This window comes from Odocoileus virginianus, chromosome 31 (assembly GCF_023699985.2).
Source record: "Odocoileus virginianus isolate 20LAN1187 ecotype Illinois chromosome 31, Ovbor_1.2, whole genome shotgun sequence".
In the NCBI taxonomy this organism is placed as follows: Eukaryota; Metazoa; Chordata; class Mammalia; order Artiodactyla; family Cervidae; genus Odocoileus; species Odocoileus virginianus.
Genome location: NC_069704.1, coordinates 10527730 through 10546756, shown reverse-complemented (window position 1 = coordinate 10546756; position 19027 = coordinate 10527730). Strand labels below are relative to the sequence as shown.

Below are 19027 nucleotides of genomic sequence, written 5' to 3'. Positions count from 1 at the left end.
TTCTTTCACTGAGCATGTTTTCAAAGTTCATCCATGTGGCACAGATCAATACTTCATTCCCTTCTATTGCAGAATAGATCCCTTTGTATGTATTGATATATAACACACTTTAAGTTCAGTTCAGTTCAGTTGCTCAGTCATGTTTGATTCTTTGCGACCCCATGCACTGCAGCACCATCTCGTGGAGCTTGCTCAAACTCATGTCCATTGAGTCAGTGATGCCATCCAACCATCTTATTCTCTGTTACCCACTTCTCCTCCTCCCTTCAATCTTTACCAGCATCAGGGTCTTTTCCAGTGAGTCATTTCTTTGCATCAGGTGGCCAAAGTATTAGAGTTTCAGCTTCAACATCAGTCCTTCCAATGAATATTCAAGACTGATTTCCTTTAGTATTGACTGGTTTGATTTCCTTGCAGCCCAGGGGATTCTCAAGAGTCTTCTCTAACACCACAGTTCAAAAGCATCAATTCTTCAGCCCTCAGCTTTCTTTGTAATCCAACTCTCACAACCATACGTGAGTACTGGAAAAACCATAGCTTTGACTAGACAGACCTTTGTTGGCAGAGTAATATCTCAGCTTCTTAATATGCTGTCTAAGTTGGTCATAGTTTTTCTTCCAAGGAGAAAGCATCTTTTAATTTCATGGCTGGAGTCACCACCAGTGATTTTGGATTCCCCCAAAATGAAGTCTGTCACTGTTTCCATTGTTTCCCCGTCTATCTTCCATGAAGTGATGGGACTGAAAGCTATGATCTTAGTTTTCTGAATGTTGAGTTTTAAGCCAACTTTTTCACTCTCCTCTTTCTCTTTCATCAAGAGGCTCTTTAGTTCTTCACTTTCTGCCAAAAGGGTGGTGTCATCTGCATATATGAGGTTATTGATATTTCTCCCAGCATTCTTGATTTCCAGCTTGTCGTTCATTCAGCCTGGCATTTCTCATGATGTACTCTGCATAGAAGTTAAATAAGCAGGGTGACAATGTACAGCCTTGACATACTCCTTTCTCTATTTGGAACCAGTCTGTTGTTCCATGTCCAGTTCTAACTGTTGCTTCTTGACCTGCATACAGATTTCTCAGGAGGCAGGTAAGATGGTCTGATATCCCCATCTCTTTAAGAATTTTCCACAGTCTGTTGTGATCCACACAGACAAAGGCTTTGGTGTAGTCAATAAAGCAGAAGTAGATGTTTTTCTGGATCTCTCATGCTTTTTCGATGATCCATCGGATGTTGGCAATTTGATCTCTGGCTCCTCTGCCTTTTCTAAATCCAGGTTGAACATCTGGAATTTCGTAGTTCACATACTGTTGAAGCCTGGCTTGGAGAATTTTGAGCATTACTTTGCTAGCATGTGAGATGAGTGTAATTGTGCAGTAGTTTGAACGTTCTTTGGCATTGTGTTTCTTTGGGATTGGATTGAAAACCGACCTTTTCCAGTTCTGTGGCCACTGCTGAGTTTTCCAAATTTGCTGGCATATTGAGTATAGCACTTTCAAAGCATCATCTTTTAGGATTTGAAATAACTCAACTGGAATTCCATCACCTCCACTAGCTTTGCTTGTAGTGATGCTTCCTAAGGCTCACTTGACTTATGTCTGGCTCTAGGTGAGTGATCACACCATTGTCGTTATCTGGGTCATGAAGATCTTTTTTGTATAGTTCTTCTGGGTATTCTTGCCACCTCTCCTTAATAACTTCTGCTTCTGTTAGGTCCATACCATTTCTGTCCTTTATTGTGCCCATCTTTGCATGAAATGTTCCCTTGGTATCTCTAATTTTCTTGAAGAGATCTCTAGTCTTTCCCATTCTATTACTTTCCTCTATTTCTTTGCATTGATCGCTAAGGGAGGCTTTCTTGTCTCTCCTTGCTGTTCTTTGGAACTCTGTATTCAGATGGGTTTATCTTTCCTTTTCTGTTTTGCCTTTAGCTTCTCTTCTTTTCTCAGCTATTTGTAAGGCCTCCTCAGACAACCATTTTGCCTTTTTGCATTTCTTTTTCTTGGGGATGGTCTTGATCACTGCCTGCTGTACAATGTCACGAACCTCTGTCCATAGTTCTTAAGGTACTCTATCTATCAGATCTAATCCCTTGAATCTATTTGTTACTTACACTGTATAATCACAAGGAATTTGATTTAGGTCATACCTGAATGGTCTAGTGGTTTTCCCTACTTTCTTCAATTTAAGTCTGAATTTGGCAATAAGGAGTTCATGATCTGAACCACAGTCAGGTCCCGGTCTTGTTTTTGCTGACTATATAAGGCTTTTCCATCTTTGGCTGCAAAGAATATAATCAGTGTGATTTCGGTATTGACCATCTAGTGATGTCCACGTGTAGAGTCTTCTCTTGTGTTGTTGGAAGAGGGTGTTTGATATGACCAGTGCATTCTCGTGGCAGAACTCTATTAGCCTTTGCCCTACTTCATTTTGTACTCCAAGGCCAAATTTGCTTGTTACTCCAGGTATCTCTTGGCTTCCTACTTTTGCTTTCCAGTCCCCTATAATGAAAAGGACATCTCTTTTGCGTGTTAGTTCTCAAAGGTCTTGTAGGTCTTCATAGAACCAGTCAACTTCAGCATTAGTGGTAGGGGCATAGAGTTGGATTACTGTGATATTGAATGGTTTGCCTTGGAAACGGACAGAAATCATTCTGTTGATTTTGAGATTGCACCCAAGTACTGCATTTCAGACTTTTTTCTTGCCTATGATGGCTACTCCATTTCTTCTAAGGGATTCTTTGTTTGTTTTTTTTTTTCATTTATTTTTATTAGTTGGAGGCTAATTACTTTACAATATTGTAGTGGTTTTTGCCATACATTGACATGAATCAGCCATGGATTTACATGTGTTCCCCATCCTGATCCCCCCTCCCACATCCCTCCCAATCCCATCCCTCTGGGTCTTCCCAGTGCACCAGCCCTGAGCACTTGTCTCATGCATCCAACCTGGACTGGCGATCTGTTTCACACTTGATAATATACATGTTTCGATGCCATTCTCTCAGATCATCCCACCCTTGCCTTCTCCCATAGAGTCCAAAAGTCTGTTCTATACATCTGTGTCTCTTTTTCTGTCTTGCACATAGGGTTATCATTACCATATTTCTAAATTCCATATATTTGCATCAGTATACTATATTGGTGTTTATCTTTCTGGCTTACTTCACTCTGTATAATGGGCTCCAGTTTCATCCATCTCATTAGAACTGATTCAAATGTATTCTTTTTAATGGCTGAGTGATATTCCATGGTGTATATGTACCACAGCTTTCTTATCCATTCGTCTGCTGATGGGCATCTAGGTTGCTTCCATGTCCTGGCTATTATAAACAGTGCTGCGATGAACATTCTTGCCCACAGTAGTAGATATAATGGTCATCTAAGTTAAATTTGCCCAATCCAGTCCATTTTAGTTCACTGATTCCTAAAATGTCCATGTTCACTCTTGCTATCCCCTGTTTGACCACTTCCAACTTACCTTGATTCATGGACCTAACATTCCAGGTTCCTATGCAATATTGTTCTTTACAGCATTGGACTTTACTTCCATCACCAGTTATGTCCACAACTGGGCATCATTTTTACTTTGGCTCCATCTCTTCATTCTCTCTGGAGTTATTTCTCTACTCTTCTCCAGTAACATATTGGGCACCTGTTGACCTGGGAGTTCATCTTTCAGTGTCATATCTTTTTGCCTTTTCATACTGTTCATGGGGTTCTCAAGGCAAAAATGCTGAAGTGGTTTGCCATTCCCTTCTCCAGTGGACCACGTTTTGTCAGAACATCTTCTCCACCGTGACCCATCTGTCTTGGGTGGCCCTATATGGCATGGCTCATAGTTTTATTGAGTTAGACAAGGCTACAGTCCATGTGATCGGTTGTATGTAACACATTTTACTTTATCTATTCGTCAGTTGATGGACATTTAAGTTGTTTCCACTCTAGCTATTATAAGCAATGATGAACATCTGTTAAATAATTATTAGCTTTTACATAATTCCTTTTAAGTGGTATGTATTCATTGCAGAAAACTGAAAAATCCTGAAGAATATAAAGACTTACGATAAAATTTATTCATAATCCCACCATTCAAAAGTAAGGTCTTTTTACAAATTTTTCAAAAATAAACTTTAATACTTTTTCCTGTGTGGGGAAAATGTATATATGTTCATGTAGTTCATTAATTCCTCATTTCTTTTTAAGATTTACTCATTTGAGCAGATTTTGTCTGCAAAAATCATAGCAAATCTGGCCACTGCAGTTATAATAATTTATAGATCATTATACAATGGGAGTAATCAGGTATCAGATGGGGAAGGAGGAGGGTTTAGAGAGAGTTTGATAGAAGAGGAAACACATATTTTGTGAGTATGTGCATGAGTTTATGGTACTGATATCAATAAATAAAAACTTTGAGGTTTCTAATAAGGCCACATTTGTTCTGTTGTAGGAAGTTAGCAGGATGTACTGTCTTCATCACAGGTGCAAGCCGTGGCATTGGCAAAGCGATTGCTTTGAAAGCGGCCAAGGATGGAGCAAACATAGTCATTGCTGCGAAGACCACCCAGGCACACCCCAAACTTCCAGGCACCATCTATACTGCTGCTGAAGAAAGTATGTTTCAATAAATAGAGAGTCTGCTGGAAAGTTTAATTATATTTATCTGAAGTCTGTCCTAAAAATAATTTTATCTGGTTCAAGAAATGTTTTGTCACCTTAGAACGGTGTCTGGGGATCATTTTTCTCCCTAACTTTTTTAAGTAATGGGAGCGATTTCCATTAAAAATCATATTTTATGAGGGCAGTGGTTCTTGAATGGGAGCAAGGAGCAGAGGAGTGGAAGCAGAGGAAAGAACTTAAGAGGTGGATGGTGTGAATGAAAAAATGCTCCATGTTACCTGTTCTCTGCATAATTTGCAAGTCATTATTTTAATGCTTTCAGGTCACAAATAGTTATTTTTTTCGTTTTAAATAAGTTTATTTACTTTTAATTGAAGGATAATTGCTTTACAGTACTGTGTTGGTTTCTCCCATACATCATCATGAATCAGCCATAGATATACATATGCGCTCTTCCTCTTGAGCCTCCCTTCCATGTCCCACCCCATCCTACCCCTCTAGGTTGTTACCGAGCCCAGGGAACACAAATAGTTATTGAGTGCTTATATTCAAGGCACTGTGCTAGGAGTGAGGGCTTAAAAATTCAGCTTCCGCTGATATGCTAGTTTTGTTAGTTATGTTAATAGCACTGTGGTTATGTTAAGGGAATACATATGAAGAAATTATGAATGAAATGATGCCTGGGACTTGTTTTGAAATAGACCAGCAACAAACCAAACAGAATTGATGGTAGATAAATTTACTTCAAAACATTATCAATCATTGAAGATAGTTGATGGATTCATGATAGTTCATTATACTCTTCTTTATATTTTTGTACATTTTTAGAAATTTTCCGTAGTAAACATCTTTTAAATTACCTTCCCCCCTTATTTCTTTTTAATAGCGTTTTTAAAAATTGCCCTCTTTTTTGTTTGTTTTTAAATAGAGTTGACCTGGCCAGTTTGTAGATGGCTATGAATTCAGTCTGTCCTACAGTAGGACAGAGTTGCTAGCAGTTGGAAGACATAGTTATTTATATTGATTTTCTGAAAATGGGGTACTTTTTCCTTTTGACTCATGTCAGAGGTTTGGTATTGATGAAAGTTTTAACATTTGAATGCATCTTTATTTATCCTTTGTAGTCAAAGCAGCTGGAGGAAAGGCTTTGCCATGTATCGTTGATGTGAGAAATGAAGAGCAAATCAGCAGTGCTGTGGAGAAGGCAGTGGAAAAATTTGGAGGTAGTGCCTTCATTCTGAGATAATTATTGAATATTGGTAAAGTATTGGTATAGCTATTGTTTTAATTTTTAACTTTCTTTTGATATTTTTACTCTCTAAGTCTTCAGAGTATAGCCAGAAATAAGTATTTGTTCCTACAGAAGCACAGCTTAAAACCATCTGATGAGTAATTGAATAATTGTTAAAGATTATTTTTAATATAATCAGTCTCCCATCCAAGGTAAAGTTAAGACCTTGACCATAACATATGCACTAGGACCCACCCACTTGTCTTCATGTAACCTATTATCTGGTGACTTTTTAATATTTATTGAGTAAAGTGCAGATTAGCTATTGGCTTTCAAGATATTTCTCATTCTGATGTTAACAGACTTGTTTTGGCTCCATCTTCTTTCTGTACGCCTGTGTAAACTCCCTAATCCAGCCAAAAGAGTTTGCTTCCATTTCTTCACCTTAATTTTTTTTTTGCCTTTTCACCTTTTCTCTTCCCTTCTTGAAGCTCCTCCAGTGCTCACGCCTCCACCTCTGACCCTTCCTGAATTGATCCCTTCTTTGTCGTTTGAAATTTTTGTGCTTAAAGCTCATCTGCTTAATGAAGCCAGTTTCCCGACTATGCCAAGTAATCAGAAATGTACATTTTTTCTTTCTGTGAATTCCTAAAACATTCCTTTGGTCCTCTTTTGTAAAACTTCAGATCTTAGTGTTTTTTTCTTTTCCCCCAATTAATTCATAATCTCCTAGAAGGCAAGTATTGGGAGTTGAACTAAGACTTTGATGGTATTATAGCTTGGAATCTAGCTGTGTCCAAATGCTGTCCAAACCATTACCATTCTCTTCTTATAATATTCCAGAGAATATTATTATATTCTTATAATATTCTATGTATATGCAGAGGATATTGGGGAACAAGGTAATGCTTTATTAGCAAGTCTCATGCTTTTAACCCCTAATGCAGGGTGCTGTATTCTTCTGGACTGGAGCACAAAGCTTTGACTCAAATGGGATCTCTTCCTTTAAATTCAAAATCTTACCCCTGGCTGGCTCTTTTCCCAAAGTAATGTGAATGCCCCTGAGAGAAGAGGAGAGAGAATGCAAAATTACTGGGTGTTTTTTTTTTTTCCCCCTTCTTCTTCTTACTGATAGAGCCAAAAATAGGAAGGAAGAAGGAGAAGAAGCCACATTCAAATGCAGGACCTTTATCTAAAATGACTTCCACCTACTAGGAAAAGTGACCAATTAGTGCCAAATTAGGATTTAACCTAATTAGTTTAGCCACTCATTGTTAGGGAGGAATTAAGGGATAAAGTGGTGAGGGTAGAAGAATAGAGCGTTTCCTTTCTGTATATTCATCCAGTTTTAGTTCTTTCCATTGATCCATTGGCTCTGTCAACTGAGAGTGAGTTTATCCTTTTTGGAGACCGAGATCATCACAATTTAAGGGAGGACTGCTACCACCTTTGTCTGCGCCCTTTCTCAGTCTTAGTTCCTGTCCTCTAATTCTGTTAGAGAACATGAACAGTTCGGTTGTTGTTTGGTGTTGTCCCAAGAAATCTCTGAAATGGGTCAAGATGGACATTAATTATAGATACTGAAGGCCTGTATAGATACAGAAATCACCTCTGTTTTAACTTCCTATCTTGAATTCTAGCTGTGTTGTCTGATCTGCTTCACCAGAAGGGGTTACACATTGTGTATTAGTGACAGCATAGTCTGAAAATATGCACCTGAGTGTCAAAATGTGAAGACCTCCACTTTCCAGGTTGGGGCTCTTACAGAGTAGCTGGCATCTCACAAGTTTATTTCTTCTCCTGTTGTTGCCACAGAGAATTTGAAGAGCCAAACGGAAATCTCTTTCTTGGAAGAATTAAAGCCCAGAAATCTGTCCTCTCCAATTTCCTAACTTTGTTTTGTCCCAGCCAAGGAAGTTTCACTCAGATGCATGGGTGGTCTTGATTGGTTTAGCCACCGTGGCTTAGATTGTCTTCCATTGAACCTGGCGTGATTCCTTCAGCATCTTCAGTGCAGGATTGATCCAGCTTTATCTATCAAGTGATCTACTTTCCCAGGAACAGACAGAGAAAAATGAAAGGGACAAAAGCAAATCTTGTTTTTTGTTTCTTCAGAAGCCAGTTGATCCATATTAATTGACTTGGCATTCATGTCCTGGAACTTAGCTGAGTTGGTAGAAATCTTCAGCCAAAAAGATATGCTTTGGACTTCCCTGGCGGTCCAGTGGTGAGGAGTTTGCCTTCCAATGCAGGGAATGCAGGTTCAGTCCTTGGTCAGGGAGCTACGGTTCCATATGCCTCGCAGCCGAAAAACCAAAACATGAATCAAGCAGTGTGGTAAGAAGTTCAGTGAAGACTGTAAAAAAAGAGAGAAGATATACTTTTCATATCTTTGGAGCAAGAAAATCTGCCAATGCATTTTGCTACTTCTTGTTGAGATGGGCATCTGAAAGACTTATGTTTTCTTGCTGAAAGTGCAAATTGGTGGTGGAGTTAGCTCTCTTTTGGAATCTTCCCTAACATTTCCTTCCCTCCTCTTTAGGATCCACATTGATGTATTTAAAATATTTTGCTTCCCATTTGCCCATGAACTTCTGCTTTTCTGGCATAACGATGCAGAATCTTAGTTCTTTGGTGAGCTCTGCTCAGCAACTCAGCTGGTGCTGCCTCCTAATCAGGTTGGATGTCACACTTATGAGATGATTCACGGCCTGCTCTTTTCTTCTCTCTGTATTTTTTTCCCCTAGATCTTTCAAGGCTGTATTTTTTGTTTGTTTGGTTTCAGTTCCATACTGTGGTTGCTGCTGTTATGGTGTGGTTTGGAGTTATGTAGGCTTTTGAAGTCTGCCTTTTAGAGAAGACTTTACCTTTCTCCTAACTTTTCTCTCTGCCAGGGAATTATCCTTAACAAAGTCCTGAGCAGTGGATGATGCTTTCAGACCTGTGGCCCTCAGGGACTTCCGCCACATAGTACTGCCTCTCACCTTGCCTGCCTTCATCTTCAGAGTTTTTAGGTCTTGAGTAGATTATGCTATTTCATAAACCACAGATATAATCTTCCCTGCCATCTTTTTTTCTGCAGCAGGCATACATACATGCCTTTTCTTCTGTATCATTTTTTACCATTTTGCCCTGATTCATTAAAAAAAAATTTTTTTTTTTGGTTGCACCATGTGGCATGTGGAATCTTAGTTCCCCAACCAGGGACTGAACCTGTTCCCCTTGCATTGGAAGCCTGGAGCCTTAACCACTGGACCACCAGGGAAGTCCCATCCCTGATTTGTTAGCTTGGTGCAAAAGTAATTATGGTTTCAGACCGTGAATCCTTATTAATCAAAACAGGAACCATTACAATCAACACAATTTTGCCAACAAGAAATAAGTTTGTTTATTCCTATAGTATAAAAATCCATGCTTTGGGATTCAGCAAACTCTTGGAAAGCATTTTCTTCATCCTGCTGGTTGTAGAAGCATTTCCCCAGCAAAATGTTGTTGAGATGCTTGAAGAAGTGATAGTCGGCTAGAGGACAAGTGAATATGGCAGATGAGGCAAAACTTTGTAGCCCAGTTCATTCAACTTTTCAAACGTTGGTTGTGCTATGTGCAGCCAGGTGTTGTGAAGGAGAATTGGGCCCTTTCTGTTGACCTGTGCTGGCTGCAGTCGTTGCAGTTTTCTGTGCATCTCGTCAATTTGCTGAGCTTATTTCTCAGATATAATGGTTTCACTGGGATTCAAAAAGCTGTAGTGGACCAGGCTTGTAGCAGACCACCAAACAGTGACCATGACCCTTTTTCTGGTGCAGGTTTGGCTTTGGGAAGTGCTTTGGAGCTTCTTTCTGGTTCAGCCACTGAGCTGGTCATGGCCAGTTGTATAAAATCCACTTTTTGTCACGTCACAATCTAATGGAGAAATGGTTTGTTGTTGTTGCATACAATAAGAGAAGACAGGACTTAAATGATTTTTTTGATTTGCGGTCAGCTCATGAGGCACCCATTTATCAAGCTTTTTCATTTTCACACCTCCAATTTGCTTCAACTGCCAAATGACCACAGAAATGGTTGACATTGAGTTCTTGGGCAACTTCTCGTGTAGTTGTAAGAGGACCAGCTTCAATCATCCTCTCAATTGGTCATTGTTAACTTTTGATGGTTGGCCACTTCTCATCTTCACGGGTCTCATCTCCTTTGCAAAACTTCTTGAACCACCACTGCACTGAACGTTCATTAGTAGTTCCTGGGCCAAATGCGTTGTTGATGTTGTGAGTTGTCTCTGCTGGTTTATGACCCATTTTGAACTTACATAAGAAAATCTCTTGAGTTTTCCTTTTTGTCTAACATTTCCATAGTCTAAAATACATATAAAATAAACAGCAAGTAATAATTCATTAGCAAGAAATGTGCATTAAAATGATGTATAACATAACCACATTTATTTAAGAATGTGTTTCAGTATCAAATGGCAAAGGGCAACAATACAAAACCTAAATTACTTTTGCACCAACCTAATGTTTTAATTTGGCTCGTCTGAGTCTAAAAATTTTGGTACCTCTTAATTGGACCCAATTTTTTTTTTCTTTATCATTGGCAAGTCAGATCCAGTTTGCACAATCAGTGTAGCTTTAGTCCTTATCTACTTTCATTTGCTTTGGGGCCCACTAGAGGATTTATTTGGCAAAAACAGAACTGTATTCAGCAACATGAAACTGAACATTATTTTTCATACAAAGTTAAAAGCACATTGTATTTCCTTTCTGACCACTTGCCGAGTCCCCATCTCTTTGAGAGATAAAGCTTCATCTAAATTATTTCATCTGATTATTGATTGTCATTTAAAACTTTATTGCTATTTCAGTCTCAGGTATTCCTTTGGAAAAAGTGTATGGATTCATTACATATTCTAATGTATTGTCTATGGATTATAAGATAAAGTCAAGCATGTATCTGCTAATACTTTTTAAGTTGACCTGTCTTTAAACTTAGAAATGCCTCTTATTAGTAGGCTTCCCTGGTGGCCCAGATGATAAAGAATTAGATGATAAAGGTAAATAATGATGATAAAGATAAAGGTCTGCCTGCAATGCAGGAGACCCATGTTCTATTCCTGGGTCGGGAAGATCCCCTGGAGAAGGAAATGGCAACCCACTCCAGTACTCTTGCCTGGAGAATTCCATGGACAGAGGAGCCTGGCGAGCTACAGTCCATGGGGTTGCAGAGTTGAACATGACTGAGTGACTATCACTTACTCACTCCTAATAACCTCTTTTAAACCATTATTCACACAATGTGAGAGAGGGGCAAAGCAAAGTCAAGAGAATAGTAAAAGATCTTTATGGCAACAGTCTAACCCAGCAGTAGAAATTGTCATAAATCTATTTGGCAGAATATTAAATGCTCTTTAAAAAGGATTATGGCAGCAACGTGGATGCAACTAGAGATTATCATAGTAAATGAAGTAAGTCAGCAAGAGACATACCCTATAGTATTAGTTATATGTGGGATCTAAAATATGATATAAATGAACTTATCTATGAAACAGAAACAGACTCACAGACACAGAGAACAGACCTGTGGTTGCCAAATGGGAGAGAAGTGAGGAGGGAAGGACTGGGAGTTTGGTATTAGCAGGTACAAACCATTACATATAGAATGGATAAGCAACAAGATCCAACTGTATAGTTCAGGGAATGATATTCAATATCTTGAGATAAAGTATAATAGAAAAGAATATAAAAAAGAATGTATATATGTATTTATATATATGTATATGTAAAACTGAGTCACTTTATCAGAAATTAACATTGCAAATCAACTGTACTTTAGTTTAAAAAAAGGAATTATGAAAGCCATGTAGAAGTGCAAAAATGTGTTGAAATGCTTTTGTATTTTACCATTTTCATTTAACATTATTTAAGCTTGTAGCCATAAATGTTGCATGTGGATAGGACTAGATAGAATATGCAGAAATAATTATAATTCTAGATTTAATTTATTTTGTGTATAAGTTTATCTACTTTGATGATTTGCCCAGAATTGAAACTCTGGGTCATTTCTATTTTCCCAGTTCCCAAGACAAGAAAGGAGCTCTTTGATTTAAGTAAGGGCCTTCGAGGGGGAAGGGAGACCTGTGTCCTTGGAAGGAAGGCAGACCTTGGAAAGATGCTGGAGAGGAGGGAAAACTTTAAGGAAGTTGACCTAAGTTTCTTGGAGACAGAGGAATTAAGAGAACAGATAAGGACAGAAACTACACACTACTGAGGACTAAGCTTCCTTGTAGTTTCCTGTGGAACCCTAATGATGGGCTGTCTTCATAGTGCCAGTGAAAATCATCTGCGTACTGTTTTGACATAGCTACTGAGTCCTACGTTGGTAAATTGCTCAGTCGTATTATCTAAAAGAAGTATTTGTGAATTCAGGATTCAACTATATAAATATTTTTTATTTCTTTCTGTTGTAAAGTCTAAATGACATTACTAAGAAGTTGATTATTTGAAAACAGGAATTGATATTTTGGTGAATAATGCCAGTGCCATTAGCTTGACCAACACATTGGAAACACCTACGAAGAAAGTGGATTTGATGATGAATGTCAACACTAGAGGCACCTATCTTACGTAAGTTGAAGAGCTATGGGAGAGACTTTCCTGGTGGTCCAATAGCTAAGATTCCTCGCTCCTAATGCAGGAGGCCCAGGTTCAACCCCTGGTCAGGAACTAGATGCCACGTAGTGCAGCTAATACCTTGAGCAGCCAAATAAATAAATATTTAAAATAAAACAAAAAAATAGCTATGAAAGAGAATGTTGCACTGCTTTGTCAGAGAACTAGTTATGAATGTATTGGAATAGGTTAGCAATCAGTTTGAAATCTAGTCAATCCTTATTTGTATTTCTAAGTTTTTTTTTTGTGTGTGTGGCCACCATATGTTTATTTCTTAATTTTTTTTCCATTTATTTTTATTAGTTGGAGGCTAATTACTTTACAGTATTGTAGTGGGTTTTGTCATACATTGACATGAATCAGCCATGGATTTACACGTATTCCCCATCCTGATCCCCCCTCCCACCTCCCTCTCTACCCGATCCCTCTGGGTCTTCCCAGTGCACCAGGCCCGAGCACTCGTCTCATGCATCCCACCTGGGCTGGTGATCTGTCTCACTATAGATAATATACATGTTTCGATGCTGTTCTCTCGAAACATCCCACCCTCGCCTTATTTCTAAGTTTTAATTAAACAGATCATCTCCAGTGGGCTTCCCTCATGGCTCAGGTGGTGAAGAATCCACCTGCAATGCTGGAGACCTGGGTTTGATCCCTAGGTTGGGAAAATCCCCTGGAGAATGGAATGGCTACCCACCCCAGTATTCTTGCCTGGAAAATTCCATGGACTGAGAAGCGTGGAGGGCTACAGGCATGAGTTCACAAAGAGTCAGACACGACTGAGCAACACGATAAGCAACTCTTAACTTATCATCTCCAGTATTATATGTGTTTGTATCATGTTAAATTCATGCTTATAGAAATTCTGTAATAAGGCTCAACTGTATTTTTGAACAGTTGATCTTTCTTATACCCAGCTTACTTTATTCATTTACTCAAATGCCCTATAGGCCTTTGAGCTTACAGCACTCAAAGTAACATGATTCATGTGAAAGCTAAGAAGTGCAGTGGTTAGCACACAGTGAGCTTAGCTGCTTTATTAAGCCCAAGATACTAGTATCTAAGTGTGGCACTAAGAGTTTTCAAAATAATGAGTAAGATAGGGCATGTTGCCATGGAAAATGTACCTGGTTAGGGTTAGTGATGCTGAGGGTTAGGCAAGCAAAATGCTGGTGGAAAGGTTTTGTCTAATAGATCAAAGGAGAAGCTGATGTTTATAATGTAAATGAAATGAACTCTTTCCTTTGAGTTTGAAATATGGTCTTATTGCTTGGAATAGGTTGTTTGTTTCCTGTTGATGTTTTGAGGTGCAGCTTCACTGTTCTAATGACTATCAGCACTCCTGTAGACATGAAGTACCTTTGGAAAGGAAAAACAATATGTACAAAAACCCTTTACTTTAGTGATATTAATTGTATTTGGTTTATAAACTTAAAATGGCATTGCAGATGGTAACAAGAATTTTGTACATTGATAAGAAAGAAACTGACTTAAGAAGAATGGACCAGTTTCAAGTCCTAGAAGTTATTGAATCTGAAATAAAACTAAACACTATGAAGTTAGTAAGCTACAATATGTTATTAAGCTGTGTATTATAGCTTAATAGTTAAATATTTTAAAATGTTGGACCTGTGTCTTTTGTAAAATACCTAGTTTCTTGAATGGGATTTTAAAAAAAAACAACTAAAATTGCCCCCAAAGGAATATTGCATTGTGTGCTGGCACAGATTAAGTTTGGTAATGTGTTGGGCGTTAATGTCATTAACTTACAGTTTCTTTGTGGTAGGAATACCACACATACTAAGATGAAAAAAATCAGAATGTGTAATACTAATAATTTCAGTTGTTTATTTCATGTTCAATATATGTACCGTTGTAAGTATTTCATATATATTGTCTCATTTTAATCCGTTGGTTAGTCCTAGATAGTAGCAAGTATTACCAGCACTTGCAAATGAGAAAACTGAGAATCAGAATACTATATATATATTTGCTCCAGATCACACAATGAAGGGCAGAAGGAGACTTTGAACCCAGGTCTGTCTGACTTGGAATGATGTAATTGAGGATAATCTAAGTTGGATTTAAGGCTGATGTGCTACTTACTTGATTGTTTTCATCAGGCAGATCATATTGTCAAGCTATTATATAAAGTTTCAAAGAATGAATATTAGTTGCTTTTGCTATCTTCATTCTCGATAAATGGAAAAAACAACAACAATAGAAGTATCCTATAAGTTACTGAACAAGTTCAGTTGCTCTGTAGAAGTAGTTTAACATATAATTTTAAAAAGTAATGAAGCTGTTAGAAAGCTAGCAATTTGACTTGTGTTTTCTTTTGCTTTCAGATCTAAAGCATGTATTCCTTATTTGAAAAAGAGTAAAATTGCTCATATCCTCAATCTCAGCCCACCTCTGAACCTGAATCCACTGTGGTTCAAACAGCACTGTGGTAGGTGGTAGGGTGAGGGGATGACTTGTTTAGTCAATCTGTTTTACTTTAAATCAGTGTATCGATGATGTAATCACAGTTTGTACATAGTGTTAACATTAAATTTTCTCTGCAGAAGTTGGTAGCATTTAGATAAGTAGATTCTTAATCTTTTATCTGTCATTTTTTAAATGGAGGTATAATTTACATTAAATGAAATGCATAGTTGTTAATGGTTCAGTCTGATGAGTTTTGACAAATAGATACACCTGAATAACCAATACTCAAATGAAGATATGGATATGCACCATCCTGGAAAGCTCCCTCAAGTACCAGTGGGTGTGCTTTACTGCATGTAACTTATTCTTCAATAAAGTTGATTAAGACTACCATGATTGACATGTATGCATTGCTATGTTTAAAATGGATAGCCAACAGCGACCTGCTGTCTGGATCAGGGAACTCTGCACAGTATTATGTGACAGCCTAAATGGGTAAGGAATTTGAAAGGGAGTGGATATGTGTATATGCATAACTGAATCACTTTGCCTTACACCTAAAACTAGCACAGCATTGTTGATAACTCTAGTATAAAATAAAACGTAAAAAAAAAATACCCAAACTATCCATGAAATACTTTACTTTTCACACCTAACTAATGATTTAAGATGAGTTTGCTAAATAATAGGCCTTCCCCAGTAGCTCAGTGGTAAAGAATCCATGTGGGACACAGGAGACATAGGAGACATAGGTTCGATCCCTGAGTCAGGAAGATCCCCTGAAGGAGGGCATGGCAACCCACTCCAGTATTCTTGCCTGGAGAATCCCATGGACAGAGGAGCCTGGCAGGTTACAGAGCACAGGGTTGCAGAGTCGGACATGACTGAAGTGTGCTAAATGACAGATTTATGTATGGGTGCCTCTTTTGAGGTTATTGTATCAGATGCTTAGTCCTTATTTCAACATTATTCCATAAAATTTGGAAAGGAGGACATTTGGAATAAGAACCCATAGAACAAAACTAAAACAAAGTCTGTTTTAATTGACTCAGTTAAATGAATTTGCAACCTTTTTTTATGTTTTACTAGAAGTAGTTTTCCTTTAAATGGTCACTTTCATTGAAAAAAGGATAAAAAAAAATAATAATGTAATTTATCCCCATAATACTCAGAGGAATAAAAGTTTATTACTGTCTCTTTTCTTTTAAACAATTACTAGGATGGAAATATGTAAAAGTAGTTTATCCCTGATACATATCTAAAACTGCTTACATAGAAAACTGTTGTTTTAAAAATAGTACATTAAAAGTTTTTGTACTAATATAAATATTAAATAATTCTGAAAAATGTATCAAGGAAAAACAGTAATAGAAGGAAATTGGTTGTTTATACTCACGGATTAATTTGTTTCTTAATTAAATTCTTGGTGGTTTCTTTCAGCTTACACTATTGCTAAATATGGTATGTCTATGTGTGTACTCGGAATGGCAGAAGAATTTAAAGGTGAAATTGCAGTCAATGCATTGTGGCCTAAAACAGGTATGAACTTATAAAAGAAATCCATTTGTTGGATTCTCATTTATTGTCTTAGACACTCTTGGGTGGGTGGGGTGGGGTGCAAATGAGTAGACCGTCAAAAGGAAACCTCAGTATGCCTGTTTGGAAACAAGTTCAGCTTTTAATTGTACACGAAAGGCCCTGTTCAGTCCTCTTCTGTGTGGCCACGTGGTTGCTGCACTGGAAACACTGAATTCAGGAGCACTGGAAGAGTCTCGTCAAAGCCGATAGAAGGCCGGCCGCGCCTCCCTAGCCTTTTTTCCACCCGTGTCTTTGGTACCTTAAATTCTGCAGATTCTCTTGCAGTTACTTTTATTTTCTCCTCACACATCCCAGCAAATGCCTCTCTACTTTCTTGTACTCTTACCAATTTGTCTTCTTCCTTTATGAAAAGCTGACTTTTCTGTACTTTCACACAAGTTCTGAGTTCACAAAGTGTCTGGATCCCCTTTAGGTGACAGGCTAACCTGCCTATGGCTGGGTTTTGTATGCAGCTTTTGAGTTAAATGTACAGTGGAAGCTGATGGCTTGCAGGCTAGGGAATATGTTGTATAAACATGAGGGGAGGGAAATGACACAAAGGGAAGGCTTGTCCTACTTATCCTCCATTTATGTATCAGAACAGCTTAAAGGAGGAAAAAGAAAAACAACTATTCATATTATACCTTTTTATTCATATATTTAATAGTGCCTATGAAAAGCTTAACTTCTTTTATTATCTTCACTCTAAATGACAATCCTACCCCACAAAAGTATGACAAAGAGAAAACAATGGGAATCACTTTTTCATTTCACTTAAAAAAAAATTAACAGAACCTTTGTTGCACTAGCATCAGTCCTCCAACATGTAAGTTAGTGTGCCCCCTTTCCGGGGAAGCTCCTTCGGGTCAATACAGGATTTTCCTGGTTCTCCCCACTGGATCATTTAATGCATTCCTATAACTTCTAAGGACCTTGATATTGTTTGTTCCCATTCTCCTTCCTTCTGGCATTATTTTCTTTGTTCATTCATCACTCAGCAGATACCTAGTGGACATTTGCCATGGGGCAGACATTGTGCACGGTTCAGAGGACACCTCTTTGACCTTTTCACATCGTAGATGAGTCAGTTGGTAGGGCTGTCTGCTAAAAGAACATTTAATTCAGTATTTTGGCAAATTATAATAGCTCTAGAGGTACTCTTGAATGGAACTGCCACGTATGGCAGTGGGAAATGTACCCATAGTTGTAGCCTAGGAACAGGGGAGAGGTTTCTTTCACTTCCCATTTGCTGTGTGCTAGGTGAGGAGATTTCCTCAGCCTCAGGCAGTAGTGAGAGGCCTAATTGTCTATGGTATTGAAGCTGAGAGAACAGAGGGCTGTGGGGCAGAGTTTATGGAGCCCGGGGATGTGTTGCTAATGTAACTGTTAGGAAATTTAGCCATTGCACCCGGCTCTCTAATCACCATCTTCATTTTCTAATAAGAACTCCAGAAATTTTTTAAAAAAATGTTTTTTAAGTAAAGTATAGTTGATGTAGGGCTTCCCTGGTGTTTCAGTGGTAAAGAATCCACCTGCCAGTGCAGAAGATGCAGGTTCAATCCCTGGGCTGGGAAGGTCCCCTGGAGAAGGAAATCGCAACCTGCTCTAGTATCCTTGTCTGGGAAATTCTGTGGATAGAGGAGCCTGGTGGGCTACAGTCCATGGGATCGCAAAGGAGTCGGACACAACCTAGTGACTAAAAAGCAGCAACATAGTTGACTTACAGTATTATGTTAGTTGCAGGTCCTACTACATTGTCGCTTGATACTTGCATACACAGTGAACTGATCACTATGACAAGTCTAGTAGCCATCTGTCCCCATGCAAAGTTATTACACTAATACTGACCATATTCCTTATGCTGCATATTATATTCCTAAGGTTTCTTTATTGTATAACTGGAAGTCTGTATCTCTTAATCGCTTTCACCTGTTTTGCCCCACCCTGTACCCCACTCTTCTCTGGCAACCACCTGCTTGTTCTGTCAGTATGTTTTCATTTTGTTTTGTCCATTTATTTTGTTTTTCAGATACCACACATTAAGTGAAACCATATGATATTTGTCTCTGTCTGATGTTTCATTTAGCATAATATGCTCTAAATCCACCCATGTTGTCTAGGTAGCAAGATTTCATTTTTTTAATGGCTGAGTAATGTTCCATTGTGTGTGTATGTATTATGTATCACCACATCTTATTTATCCATTGATGGCCTTTTAGGTTGCTTCCATATCTGGGTTATTGTAAGTAATGCTGCAGTGAACATTGGTATGCATATGTATTTTTGAATTAGTGTTTTTGTTTTCTTTAGGGAAATATCCAGAAGTGAAATTGCTGGATCATGTGGCAGTTCTATTTTTAACTTTTTTTTATGAGGAATCAGTTTTTTTAAATATTCCAAACTGCAGTTTGACTAAGATTCCTTTATTTCCTGACTTACCGGGGATCAGAACCATGATTTATTTCTTCTTCGTTTCCCTTATGATACTCTAGCAGACAAAATTCTTTTAAGAT

At 38.2% G+C, this 19027-nt stretch overlaps 1 protein-coding gene across 2 annotated transcripts in view; it reads left to right on the top strand.

Annotated features, from left to right (window-relative positions):
* HSDL2 (hydroxysteroid dehydrogenase like 2) overlaps positions 1-19027 on the top strand; it is a 54549-nt gene that overhangs the window by 10234 nt on the left and 25288 nt on the right. For both annotated transcript variants that reach the window (XM_070459276.1, XM_020905340.2), the window contains exons 2-6: positions 4450-4613; positions 5744-5842; positions 12347-12461; positions 14855-14958; positions 16377-16475. In XM_070459276.1, the coding sequence (XP_070315377.1) occupies positions 4450-4613; positions 5744-5842; positions 12347-12461; positions 14855-14958; positions 16377-16475 (581 nt within the window). The remainder of the gene's footprint in view (positions 1-4449; positions 4614-5743; positions 5843-12346; positions 12462-14854; positions 14959-16376; positions 16476-19027) is intronic.